This window comes from Notothenia rossii, assembly GCF_949606895.1.
Source record: "Notothenia rossii genome assembly, contig: scaffold_100, whole genome shotgun sequence".
NCBI classification, from domain to species: domain Eukaryota; kingdom Metazoa; phylum Chordata; class Actinopteri; order Perciformes; family Nototheniidae; genus Notothenia; species Notothenia rossii.
This window is the reverse complement of record NW_027639454.1, coordinates 49,628-65,536: the sequence shown is the minus strand read 5'-3', so window position 1 is coordinate 65,536 and position 15,909 is coordinate 49,628. Positions and strand designations below refer to the sequence as shown.

The 15,909-nt window shown below is 47.7% G+C and overlaps 1 protein-coding gene across 1 annotated transcript in view; it reads left to right on the top strand.

Annotated features, from left to right (window-relative positions):
• The window catches only part of prune (prune exopolyphosphatase), a 36,511-nt gene that overhangs the window by 2,130 nt on the left and 18,472 nt on the right, over positions 1-15,909 (top strand). The window contains exons 2-9 of the mRNA XM_079696191.1: positions 2,563-2,661; positions 3,535-3,737; positions 3,840-4,024; positions 5,029-5,070; positions 6,827-6,943; positions 10,560-10,651; positions 14,128-14,286; positions 14,459-14,549. Coding sequence (XP_079552317.1) covers positions 2,563-2,661; positions 3,535-3,737; positions 3,840-4,024; positions 5,029-5,070; positions 6,827-6,943; positions 10,560-10,651; positions 14,128-14,286; positions 14,459-14,549 — 988 coding nt within the window. The remainder of the gene's footprint in view (positions 1-2,562; positions 2,662-3,534; positions 3,738-3,839; positions 4,025-5,028; positions 5,071-6,826; positions 6,944-10,559; positions 10,652-14,127; positions 14,287-14,458; positions 14,550-15,909) is intronic.

Genomic DNA, 15,909 nt, shown 5'->3' with positions numbered 1-15,909 from the left:
GGCCAAGACCAGAGAGCTGTCAAAGGACACCAGAAACTAAATGGTAGACCTGCACCAGGCTGGGAAGACTGAACCTGCAATAGGTAAGCAGCTTGGTGTGAAGAAATCAACTATGGGAGCAATTATTAGAAAATGGAAGACAAACAAGACCACTGATAATCTCCCTCCATCTGGGGCTCCACGCAAGATCTCACCCCGTGGGGTCAAAATGAGAAACAAGAACGGTGAGCAAAGATCCCAGAACCACACGGGGGGACCTAGTCCATGACCTGCAGAGAGCTGGGACCAAAGTAACAAAGGCTACCATCAGTAACACACTACGCCGCCAGGGACTCACATCCTGCAGTGCCAGACGTGTCCCCCTGCTTAAGCCAGGACATGTCCAGGCCCGTCTGAAGTTTGATAGAGAGCATTTAGATGATCCAGAAGAGGATTGGGAGAATGTCATATGGTCAGATGAAACCAAAATAGAACTTTTTGGTAAAAACTCAACTAGACGTGTTTGGAGGAGAAAGAATGCTGAGTTGCATCCAAAGAACACCTACTGTGAAACATGGGGGGGGGACATCATGCTTTGGGGCTGTGTTTCTGCAAAGGGACCAGGACCACTGATCCGTGTAAAGGAAAGAATGAATGGGGCCATGTATCGTGAGATTTTGAGTGACAACCTCCTTCCATCAGCAAGGGCATTGAAGATGAAACGTGGCTGGGTCTTTCAGCATGACAATGATCCCAAACACACCGCCCGGGCAACGAAGGAGTGGCTTCGTAAGAAGCATTTCAAGGTCCTGGAGTGGCCTAGCCAGTCTCCAGATCTCAACCCCATAGAAAATCTTTGGAGGGAGTTGAAAGTCCGTGTTGCCTAGCGACAGCCCCAAAGCATCACTGCTCTAGAGGAGATCTGCATGGAGGAATGGGCAATGTGATTTTCTGGATTTTTTCCCCCCATTCTGTCTCTCATTGTTGAGGTATACTAGGATGAGCATTACAGGCCTCTCTCATCTTTTAAAGTGGGAGAACTTGCACAATTGATGGCTGCCAAAATACTTCTTTGCCCCGCTGTGTGTATATATATATATATATATGTGTATATATATGTATATATATATATATGTGTATATATATATATATAATGTAATATTAACTTTATTTAATACAAGATGTAATCATACAGCCCATGTAGTATAATATTTTACAAATGATGAATTACAGCAAACATGTGCAATATATCTATTATTACAGCTCCGTGGGATGGCAGTGAGACGAAATGGGTCCGTTGTTATTGTGCATCCATAGGTAAAGAGAAACCATGTAGTGCTGGACCTGCTGAACACGTAACATGAACGTGCCAGGCGGCGCGGTCCCGTGGGTTAGATGCGCGTTCATAATGCAGAGGGAAATAACTCTCAGAATAACGTTATTCGCACATTTTTACAACTTGAGGAACGAATGTTTTTAATAAGGGCTATACAAGTGTTCATACTGGGTGGTTTATTTAGTTTAAAAAAAATTATCCAACGATTTACAGGACCTCTTTCCCAATGTAAGTCAATGGGAAAAAGTGTTTCCGGGCCTGGCAACCAAACGGAAGTGTAGTACCGCCGTTTGGCCACCACGAATATTTTCATCTGAGTCCGGCGCACATCCTGGGGGCTTGGTCTCAGGTCGGTTAAATGGATTCCTTGCTTCCCTCATTGCGTCGTTTCCCTGCGTTTAGTCCCTCCCTCCAGGGAAGCATGGAGGGACGCAAGGAAACCACGAGAAGCAGGGAAATGAGTTTTAAGAGCAATGGGACGTCCTTTCCTCCGGAGCGTCACGTGAAGCGACGTCCGTTTGTGAGGACGCCGCACAGCTGATCGTCTGACAGCAGCCAGATCAGTGCATGTGCTGCATCGTCCAATCAGTGAGCGATACACAGTAAGGGGGCGGGGCGGGTGTCTGAGGATTTCAACGGAGGATGGTCTGGTAGTTCCTAGATTATCGCTCCTCCATCCTCTGGCAGAAAAAGGCCACTAGGACGCTCCTCAAGATGGCGCAGACAAATCAACTTCCGGTGAGACAGAGACCGAGGAGCGAGGAAATGAAAAATAACCGAAGTGAAACGCACCCCCGGTCTGCCGTCTAATCCCTTCTCTTCGTGTGATACACCATCTTCATGTGTTCAGCTCTCTGACCGGTCTGATTTCTTCTTCTCCGTGTTTGATTAGTAGACAGATAAGAGCCACACAACTGCATTAGCGGCCGCTGTCGCCCTCTGTCGCCCTCTGTCGCCCTCTGTCGGCCTCTGTCGCCCTCTGTCGCCCTCTGTCGGCCGTCAGCCCAACTTCAATAATGGCTTTAAACAATTGTTTTTAAAAGGGCCGGCTGTTCTGTGGTTCTCCAGATGGCCGGTCCGCCCCTGCACACACACACACACACACACACACACACACACACACACACACACACACACACACACACACACACACACACACACACACACACACACACACACACACACACACACACACACACACACACACACACACACAGTAACTATATGAATGTTTGAACCTCCTGCAGGAGAACCGGGGTTCAGGGTTCCACGTGGTTCTGGGGAACGAGGCCTGCGACCTAGACTCTATGGTCTGTGCTCTGACCTACGCCTACCTGCTGTCCCAGGTACCTGTCTGTCTCTCTACAGGTGTGTCTCTACCTGTCTGTGTCTCTACCTGTCTGTCTCTCTACTGGTGTGTCAGTACCTGTCTCTCTCTCAGACCTCACATGTGTCAATACCTGTCTCTCTCTCAGACCTCAGGTGTGTCAGTACCTGTCTCTCTCTCTCAGACCTCAGGTGTGTCAGTACCCGTCTCTCTCTCTCAGACCTCAGGTGTGTCAGTACCTGTCTCTCTCTCTCAGACCTCAGGTGTGTCAGTACCCGTCTCTCTCTCTCAGACCTCGGGTGTGTCAGTACCTGTCTCTCTCTCTCAGACCTCGGGTGTGTCAGTACCTGTCTCTCTCTCTCAGACCTCGGGTGTGTCAGTACCTGTCTCTCTCTCTCAGACCTCAGGTGTGTCAGTACCTGTCTCTCTCTCAGACCTCAGGTGTGTCAGTACCTGTCTCTCTCTCTCAGACCTCAGGTGTGTCAGTACCCGTCTCTCTCTCTCAGACCTCGGGTGTGTCAGTACCTGTCTCTCTCTCAGACCTCAGGTGTGTCAGTACCTGTCTCTCTCTCTCAGACCTCAGGTGTGTCAGTACCTGTCTCTCTCTCTCAGACCTCAGGTGTGTCAGTACCTGTCTCTCTCTCAGACCTCAGGTGTGTCAGTACCTGTCTCTCTCTCTCAGACCTCGGGTGTGTCAGTACCTGTCTCTCTCTCTCAGACCTCGGTTGTGTCAGTACCTGTCTCTCTCTCTCAGACCTCAGGTGTGTCAGTACCTGTCTCTCTCTCAGACCTCAGGTGTGTCAGTACCTGTCTCTCTCTCAGACCTCAGGTGTTTCAGTACCTGTCTCTCTCTCTCAGACCTCGGTTGTGTCAGTACCTGTCTCTCTCTCAGACCTCAGGTGAGGACAGACAGGTGGTTCCTCTGCTGAACATCAGACAGGTGGAGTTTCCTCTGCGCTCCGACAGTGTCTTCCTACTGCAGCAGCTGCACCTGTCCTCAGACCTACTGCTGTTCAGAGACCAGCTGGACCTGCAGGACCTGAACCGGGCTGGGAGACTGAGGCTCACTCTGGTGGACCACAACGTGCTTCCCAGGTAACACACCTGTAACACCTGTAACACCTGAACACACCTGTGTTACACAGAGGTAACACTTTGTGTGTGTGTGTGTGTGTGTGTGTGTGTGTGTGTGTTTAGTTCAGACAGTGACCTGGAAGGGGCGGTGGTTCAGGTGATCGATCATCACCTGCTGGAGAGACGGCCCTCCCCTACCTGTCCCGTTACCGTGGAAATGGTGGGATCCTGCGCTACCTTGGTCACTGAACGCATCATCAAGGAAGCTCCACAGATCCTGGACCTGCAGGTCGCTCACATGCTCTACGGTAACACCTGAATAGAACACCTGAACACATCATCTGAACACCTGAACACATCACCTGAACACATAATCTGAACACCTGAACACCTGAACACATCACCTGAACGCATCACCTGAACACCTAAACACATCACTTGAAGACATCACCTGAACACCTGAAGACATCACCTGAACACTTGAACACATCACCTGAACACATCAGCTGAACACATCACCTGATCACCTGAACACATCACCTGAACACATCACCTGATCACCTGAACACATCACCTTAACACATCACCTGATCACCTGAACACATCACCTTAACACCTGAACACATCACCTGAACACCTGAACACTTAACCTGAACACCTGAACACATCACCTGAACACCTGAACACTTAACCTGAACACCTGAACACATCACCTGAACACCTGAACACATAACCTGAACACCTGAACACATCACCTGAACACCTGAACACATCACCTGAACACCTGAACACTTAACCTGAACACATCACCTGAACACCTGAACACTTAACCTGAACACCTGAACACATCACCTGATCACCTGAACACATCACCTTAACACCTGAACACATCACCTGAACACCTGAACACATCACCTGATCACCTGAACACATCACCTGAACACCTGAACACTTAACCTGAACACCTGAACACATCACCTGAACACCTGAACACTTAACCTGAACACCTGAACACCTGAACACATCACCTGAACACCTGAACACTTAACCTGAACACCTGAACACATCACCTGAACACCTGAACACATAACCTGAACACCTGAACACATCACCTGAACACCTGAACACATCACCTGAACACCTGAACACTTAACCTGAACACATCACCTGAACACCTGAACACTTAACCTGAACACCTGAACACTTAACCTGATCACATAAACTGAAGCATCCTCAGTTGTGTGTTGTTATTTTAATGTGTATACATATAATGTATTATTTTGTGTGTCTCTCTGTGTGTGTGTGTGTGTAGCTGCAGTGCTGCTGGACTGTGTGAACATGTCTCCCTCTGCAGGTAAGTTGTGTGTGTGTGTGTGTGTGTGTGTGTGTGTGTGTGTGTGTGTGTGTGTGTGTGTGTGTGTGTGTGTGTGTGTGTGTGTGTGTGTGTGTGTGTGTGTGTGTGTGTGTGTGTGTGTGTGTGTGTGTGTGTGTGTGTGTGTGTGTGTGTGTGTGTGTGTGTGTGTGTGTGTGTGTGTGTGTGTGTGTGTGTGTGTGTGTGTGTGTGTGTGTGTGTGTGTGTGTGTGCGCGAAAATGAAGGCTATTAAAAAGTATTATAGTATTAAACAGCATTTTCCAAGGTATTACATTTTGTAGCTTGTTTTCAATAAGTCTATAAATGGTCCAAAGAGGTTGTATTCTACAGTCTGCCTGAATGTAATCATTGCGTAGGTGTGTAGTTTATTTATGGAATCCCGTTGGAATTTGACGTCATCTGAACAGGGCATTGCACGCTCACCGACTGATAGCGCACGACGCTCCGTTTACGCCGGTTGCTAAGCAACATCGTTATGGGGAAATGCAGGTCTGCGTCCAAATGGTTGGAAGATAAGGAGGAAGGACAATCAATACTGTATATCAGGGGTCGGCAACCTTTTTGATATGAAGTGCCATTTAAAAAAAAAAATGTTATCAGCGTGCCAACGATCGATAATTATCAACGGGGGGGGGGGGGGTTGAGGAGCTTGACGCTCGTCAACTATCAGCAGGAGGGCGGGGGAGCCTCGCTGCGGGGAAGCAGTGTGTGGACCTGTCAGCGCAACTTACATGATGCCGAATTTAACAAACACATTTAAATAATTGGTTTAAACGGCATAATAATAAGGACGATCGTCCGTTCTGTGATTCTCCAGAACACACAAGTTATGATATTAGGGTCATGCAGAGTGAGATGAGATCGCTGTCCCTTTAAGAGAGAGAGAGAGGGGTGCGGCTTGTGCATGTGTGTGTATGTTTCTGGAAGTGAAACGAGAAAGCAGAAAAACAGAGGTCTGTGATGTATTTTGTGAAACAGAAGAACAGCTAAATAAATGCAACGGCCTCCCAAGAAGAGCTCGCCTCTCTCCAGTCATTTAAGCTAAAGTGGGTTATTGAACCAGAAGCTTGTTGCTTCTGCCCTCCTCGACTACGGTCTGGGAGCCGACAGGAAAGTTCAACACACAGATGGCCAGTCCGCCCCTTTGAAGCATATTATTTCGATGAGAGATGAGCAGATCGCCACTGGGCTTTCAACTAAAGAAACACAGCCACGCAAAAACTGCGTCATTTGTACAGCTCCTTATGGGTACTGAAATTAGTGAAGTGCTTTCCTCCGTGGTGAAACGATCAGCACTGCACCACGGAGGAAAGCGGCAGAAAGTCACCTGGAGTTAAAGAGAGCGGGGCTGCGTTGCGTGCATGGCTTCCTTCTACAGGTAACGGGGAGACGCGCTCTGGCGGGGGTCTCGCGTTCAGGATCCGAAAATTAATTTAAATATTTTGCACACATATTCCACTTATGCCTAGTGTGCCACTGGTTACGGTGCCGCGTGCCAGCATTGGCACGCGTGCCAGGGGTTGCCGACCGCTGCTGTATATAGTCAATGTGAGGTAAAGTGTGTCGCCAAGGTAACCGGTTAAAACTCAAAGGGTCGATGAGGTCTTAAAAGGTCTTACATGTGACTTCAGGATTCTTGCATATACCCTGCTCAGGTAAGGTGACCCCCCAGGTGTGTGTGTGTGTCCCTCCCCAGGTAAAGTGACCCCCCAGGTGTGTGTGTGTGTCCCTCCTCAGGTAAGGTGACCCTCCAGGACTCTAGAGTGTTTGCTGAGCTGCAGCTGCGTTTCCCTGATCTGCCTAAGAAAGAGGATCTGTTCCAGAGGCTGCAGGATGCCAAGTTCAGTGTCTCAGGTCAGAACACACACCTGACTCTCACCTGACTCTCACCTGACTCTCACCTGACTCTCACCTGACTCTCACCTGACTCTCACCTGACTCTCACCTGACTCACACCTGACTCTCACCTGACTCTCACCTGACTCACACCTGACTCACACCTGACTCTCACCTGACTCTCACCTGACTCTCACCTGACTCTCACCTGACTCTCACCTGACTCTCACCTGACTCTCACCTGACTCTCACCTGACTCACACCTGACTCTCACCTGACTCTCACCTGACTCACACCTGACTCTCACCTGACTCACACCTGACTCTCACCTGACTCACACCTGACTCTCACCTGACTCTCACCTGACTCTCACCTGACTCTCACCTGACTCACACCTGACTCTCACACCTGACTCTCACCTGACTCACACCTGACTCTCACCTGACTCTCACCTGACTCTCACCTGACTCTCACCTGACTCACACCTGACTCTCACACCTGACTCTCACCTGACTCTCACCTGACTCACACCTGACTCTCACACCTGACTCTCACCTGACTCTCACCTGACTCACACCTGACTCTCACCTGACTCTCACCTGACTCACACCTGACTCTCTCACCTGACTCTCACCTGACTCTCACCTGACTCTCACCTGACTCTCACCTGACTCACACCTGACTCTCACCTGACTCTCACACCTGACTCTCACCTGACTCTCACCTGACTCTCACCTGACTCTCACCTGACTCACACACCTGACTCACACACCTGACTCTCACCTGACTCTCACACCTGACTCTCACACCTGACTCTCACACCTGACTCTCACCTGACTCTCACCTGACTCACACACCTGACTCTCACCTGACTCTCACACCTGACTCTCACACCTGACTCTCACCTGACCCTCACCTGACTCTCACCTGACTCTCACCTGACTCTCACCTGACTCTCACCTGACTCTCACCTGACTCACACCTGACTCTCACCTGACTCTCACCTGACTCACACCTGAGTCTCACCTGACTCACACCTGACTCTCACCTGACTCTCACCTGACTCTCACACCTGACTCTCACCTGACTCACACCTGACTCTCACACCTGACTCTCACACCTGACTCTCACCTGTCTCACACCTGACTCTCACCTGACACACACCTGAGTCTCACCTGACTCACACCTGACTCTCACACCTGACTCTCACCTGACTCTCACCTGACTCTCACACCTGACTCTCACCTGACTCTCACCTGACTCTCACCTGACTCACACCTGACTCTCACCTGACTCACACACCTGACTCTCACCTGACTCTCACCTGACTCACACCTGACTCTCACCTGACTCACACCTGACACACACCTGACACACACCTGACTCTCACCTGACTCACACCTGACACACACCTGACTCTCACCTGACTCTCACCTGACTCTCACCTGACTCACACCTGACACACACCTGACTCACACCTGACTCACACCTGACTCACACCTGACTCACACCTGACTCACACCTGACTCTCACCTGACTCTCACCTGACTCACACCTGACTCACACCTGACTCTCACCTGACTCACACCTGACTCACACCTGACTCACACCTGACACACACCTGACTCTCACCTGACTCTCACCTGACTCACACCTGACTCTCACCTGACTCACACCTGACTCACACCTGACTCTCACCTGACTCTCACCTGACTCACACCTGACTCTCACCTGACTCACACCTGACACACACCTGACTCTCACCTGACTCTCACCTGACTCACACCTGACACACACCTGACACACACCTGACTCACACCTGACTCACACCTGACTCTCACCGGACTCACACCTGACTCACACCTGACTCACACCTGACTCACACCTGACTCTCACCTGACTCACACCTGACTCTCACCTGACTCTCACACCTGACTCTCACCTGACTCTCACCTGACTCTCACCTGACTCACACCTGACTCACACCTGACTCACACCTGACTCTCACCTGACTCTCACCTGACTCTCACCTGACTCACACCTGACTCACACCTGACTCTCACCTGACTCTCACCTGACTCTCACCTGACTCACACCTGACTCACACCTGACTCTCACCTGACTCACACCTGACTCACACCTGACTCACACCTGACTCTCACCTGACTCACACCTGACTCTCACCTGACTCACACCTGACACACACCTGACTCACACCTGACTCTCACCTGACTCTCACCTGACTCTCACCTGACTCTCACCTGACTCACACCTGACTCACACCTGACTCTCACCTGACTCACACCTGACTCACACCTGACTCACACCTGACTCACACCTGACTCACACCTGACACACACCTGACTCTCACCTGACTCTCACCTGACTCACACCTGACACACACCTGACTCACACCTGACTCACACCTGACTCACACCTGACTCTCACCGGACTCACACCTGACTCACACCTGACTCACACCTGACTCTCACCTGACTCACACCTGACTCTCACCTGACTCTCACACCTGACTCTCACCTGACTCTCACCTGACTCTCACCTGACTCTCACCTGACTCTCACCTGACTCTCACCTGACTCACACCTGACTCTCACCTGACTCTCACCTGACTCTCACCTGACCCTCACCTGACTCTCACCTGACACACACCTGACTCACACCTGACTCTCACCTGACTCACACCTGACTCTCACCTGACTCACACCTTACTCACACCTGACTCACACCTGACTCACACCTGACTCTCACCGGACTCTCACCGGACTCACACCTGACTCACACCTGACTCACACCTGACTCACACCTGACTCACACCTGACTCTCACCGGACTCACACCTTACTCACACCTGACTCTCACCTGACTCTCACCTGACTCACACCTGACTCTCACCTGACTCTCACCTGACTCTCACCTGACTCTCACCTGACTCTCACCTGACTCTCACCTGACTCTCACCTGACTCCCACCTGACTCACACCTGACTCTCACCTGACTCACACCTGACTCACACCTGACTCACACCTGACTCTCACCTGACTCTCACCTGACTCTCACCTGACTCACACCTGACTCTCACCTGACTCACACCTGACTCACACCTGACTCACACCTGACTCACACCGGACTCACACCTGACTCACACCTGACTCACACCTGACTCTCACCTGACTCACACCTGACTCACACCTGACTCACACCTGACACACACCTGACAGGCAGTGCATAGGAACATGAACCATGCCCAAGGCGGCTGAACACTTCATCGTCTCCGTCTCTGCTATTTCTCTCCGAGTGCAGCGATGAGGAAGCTGCCATCCTTACCCAGTGTGTGCCTTGCTCGTGATTCACCGTGTTTGTGCTTCCACGCACACAATGTTTCAAAAGTGGTTTCTATGTTTCCCTTTATTTGTGTTTATTTGCGATAAGTGTGCGTCTTTACACAATGCTGTTGGCCTTGCTGTTTGATATATATTGTGCCGCTGGCCCGCAGCACATGACGGCTTTGTGTGCCCTCCCTTTAGATTCCTTCTGGCGCCGGGTCTGCTGTGCAGTAGTGTTGTGCAGTATTAGTACTTAGTAGTCTTACAGAAGTAACGCAGTACTGTCCTCAGGTCTGAGCACGGAGCAGATGCTGATGAAAGATATGAAGGCTCTTACAGGAAGTCTCAACGTGGCGATCTCTGTCCTCTACATCACCCTGCAGGTACACACTGTGCTACACACTGAGCTACACACTGAGCTACACACTGTGCTACACACTGAACTACACACTGAGCTACACACTGAACTACACACTGAGCTACACACTGAACTACACACTGAGCTACACACTGAGATACACATTGTGCTACACACTGAGCTACACACTGAACTACACACTGAACTACACACTGAGCTACACATTGTGCTACACACTGAGCTACACACTGAACTACACACTGAACTACACACTGAGCTACACACTGAACTACACACTGAACTACACACTGAACTACACACTGAACTACACACTGAACTACACACTGAACTACACACTGAGCTACACACTGAACTACACACTGAACTACACACTGAGCTACACACTGAACTACACACTGAACTACACACTGAGCTACACACTGAACTACACACTGAACTACACACTGAGCTACACACTGAACTACACACTGAACTACACACTGAGCTACACACTGAACTACACACTGAACTACACACTGAGCTACACACTGAACTACACACTGAACTACACACTGAGCTACACACTGAACTACACACTGAGCTACACATTGTGCTACACACTGAGCTACACACTGAACTACACACTGAACTACACACTGAGCTACACACTGAGCTACACACTGAGCTACACACTGAGCTACACACTGAGCTACACACTGAACTACACACTGAGCTACACACTGAACTACACACTGAGCTACACACTGAGCTACACACTGAGATACACACTGAACTACACACTGAGCTACACACTGAGCTACACACTGAGATACACACTGAACTACACACTGAACTACACACTGAGCTACACACTGAACTACACACTGAGCTACACACTGAGATACACACTGAACTACACACTGAACTACACACTGAGCTACACACTGTACTACACACTGAACTACACACTGAGATACACACTGAGCTACACACTGAGCTACACACTGAGCTACACACTGAGCTACACACTGAACTACACACTGAGCTACACACTGAGCTACACACTGTACTACACACTGTGCTACACACTGAGCTACACACTGAACTACACACTGAGCTACACACTGAGCTACACACTGTGCTACACACTGAGCTACACACTGAGCTACACACTGAGCTACACACTGAGCTACACACTGAGCTACACACTGAACTACACACTGTGCTACACACTGAGCTACACATTGAGCTACACACTGAGCTACACACTGAGCTACACACTGAGCTACACACTGAGCTACACACTGAACTACACACTGTACTACACACTGAACTACACACTGAACTACACACTGAACTACACGCTGAGCTACACACTGAGCTACACACTGAACTACACACTGAACTACACACTGTACTACACACTGTACTACACACTGAACTACACACTGAACTACACACTGAACTACACACTGAACTACACACTGTACTACACACTGAACTACACACTGAACTACACACTGAACTACACACTGAACTACACACTGAGCTACACACTGAGCTACACACTGAACTACACACTGAACTACACACTGAACTACACACTGAACTACACACTGAACTACACACTGAGCTACACACTGAGCTACACACTGAGCTACACACTGAGCTACACACTGAACTACACACTGTACTACACACTGAACTACACACTGAACTACACACTGAACTACACACTGAGCTACACACTGAGCTACACGCTCAACTACACGCTGAGCTACACGCTGAGCTACACACTGAACTACACACTGAGCTACACACTGAGCTACACACTCAACTACACACTGAGCTACACGCTGAGCTACACACTGTGCTACACACTGTACTACACACTGAACTACGCACTGAGCTACACACTGTACTACACACTGTACTACACACTGAGCTACACACTGAGCTACACACTGAACTACACACTGAACTACACACTGAGCTACACACTGTGCTACACACTGAACTACACACTGTGCTACACACTGTGCTACACGCTGAGCTACACACTGAGCTACACACTGAACTACACACTGAACTACACACTGAGCTACACACTGAACTACACACTGAGCTACACACTGAACTACACACTGAGCTACACACTGAGCTACACACTGAACTACACACTGAACTACACACTGAACTACACACTGAACTACACACTGTACTACACACTGTGCTACACACTGAACTACACACTGAACTACACGCTGAGCTACACACTGAACTACACACTGTACTACACACTGTACTACACACTGTGCTACACACTGAACTACACACTGAACTACACACTGAGCTACACACTGAGCTACACACTGTGCTACACACTGTACTACACACTGAGCTACACACTGAGCTACACACTGAGCTACACACTGTGCTACACACTGTACTACACACTGAGCTACACACTGAGCTACACACTGAGCTACACACTGAGCTACACACTGTGCTACACACTGTACTACACACTGAGCTACACACTGAGCTACACACTGAACTACACACTGAACTACACACTGAGCTACACACTGTGCTACACACTGAACTACACACTGTGCTACACACTGTGCTACACGCTGAGCTACACACTGAGCTACACACTGAACTACACACTGAACTACACACTGAGCTACACACTGAACTACACACTGAGCTACACACTGAACTACACACTGAGCTACACACTGAGCTACACACTGAACTACACACTGAACTACACACTGAGCTACACACTGAACTACATACTGAGCTACACACTGAGCTACACACTGAGCTACACACTGAACTACACACTGAGCTACACACTGTACTACACACTGAACTACACACTGAACTACACGCTGAGCTACACACTGTGCTACACACTGTACTACACGCTGAGCTACACACTGAACTACACACTGAGCTACACACTGAGCTACACACTGAGCTACACACTGTACTACACACTGTACTACACGCTGAGCTACACACTGAGCTACACACTGAACTACACACTGAACTACACACTGAGCTACACACTGAACTACACACTGAGCTACACACTGAACTACACACTGAGCTACACACTGAACTACACACTGAACTACACACTGTGCTACACACTGAGCTACACACTGAGCTACACACTGTGTTACACACTGAGCTACACACTGAACTACACACTGAACTACACACTGAGCTACACACTGAACTACACACTGAGCTACACACTGAACTACATACTGAACTACACACTGAGCTACACACTGAACTACATACTGAGCTACACACTGTGCTACACACTGAGCTACACACTGAGCTACACACTGAGCTACACACTGAACTACACGCTGAGCTACACACTGAGCTACACACTGTGCTACACTCGGAGCTACACACTGTACTACACACTGTACAGGTGACCAATCAGCTCTCTGTGGCATCATCTCTTTGTGACAGGACTTCCTGCAAGGGGCGGAGTTGGAGGCGGAGCTTTCTGCCTTCTGTTTGAAGTTTGGCTTTGACTTCCTGGTACTGATGACCATTTCCTTCAGTGAGAGCCAGCAGCCAGTCAGAGAGCTCGCTGTGTTCAGCCACAGCCACACCTGCAGGCAGCAGGTAAACACTGTACTACAAACTGTACACACACACACACACACACACACACACACACCCACACACACACACACACACACACACACACAGACACACACACACACACACACACACACACACACACACACAACAAACCCTGACAGTACACATAGTAATACCCCCCCCCCCCCCCCAGGTGGCCGTGTACCTGGAGCAAGCCCGTAGCCCCACCCTGATGCTCTGTCCAATCAGAAGCCCCCATCCTCACATCTCAGCCTATCAGCAGGGTGAGTGACATAACTTTCAGCCAATCACACGGCATCACTACCGTTTAATAAGATTCAATAAGAATTCATTTAAATAGGAAATAACACCATGAAATATAACTGTATTAACGACAGATTATAACTGTGTTAATGAGAGATCATAACGACAGATTATAACTGTATTAACGACAGATTATAACTGTATTAATGAGAGATCATAACGACAGATTATAACTGTATTAATGACAGATTATAACTGCATTAATGACAGATTATAACGACAGATTATAACGACAGATTATAACTGTATTAATGACAGATTATAACGACAGATTATAACTGTATTAATGACAGATTATAACTGCATTAATGACAGATTATAATGACAGATTATAACTGTATTAATGACAGATTATAACGACAGATTATAACTGTATTAATGACAGATTATAACAACAGATTGTAACTGTATTAATGACAGATTGTAACTGTATTAATGACAGATTGTAACTGTATTAATGACAGATTATAATGACAGATTATAACTGTATTAATGACAGATTATAACGACAGATTATAACTGTATTAATGACAGATTATAACGACAGATTGTAACTGTATTAATGACAGATTGTAACTGTATTAATGACAGATTATAACGACAGATTATAACTGTATTAATGACGGATTATAACGACAGATTGTAACTGTATTAATGACAGATTATAACGACAGATTATAACTGTATTAATGACAGATTATAACGACAGATTATAACTGTATTAATGACAGATTATAACTGCATTAATGACAGATTGTAACTGTATTAATGACAGATTATAACTGTATTAATGACAGATTATAACTGTATTAATGACAGATTATAACTGTATTAATGACAGATTATAACGACAGATTATAACTGTATTAATGACAGATTATAACTGTATTAATGACAGATTATAACGACAGATTATAACTGTATTAATGACAGATTATAACGACAGATTATAACTGTATTAATGACAGATTATAACGACAGATTGTAACTGTATTAATGACAGATTATAACGACAGATTATAACTGTATTAATGACAGATTATAACGACAGATTATAACTGTATTAATGACAGATTATAACTGTATTAATGACAGATTATAACTGTATTAATGACAGATTATAACGACAGATTATAACTGTATTAATGACAGATTATAACTGTATTAATGACAGATTATAACTGTATTAATGACAGATTATAACGACAGATTATAACTGTATTAATGACAGATTATAACGACAGATTATAACTGTATTAATGACAGATTATAACGACAGATTGTAACTGTATTAATGACAGATTATAACGACAGATTATA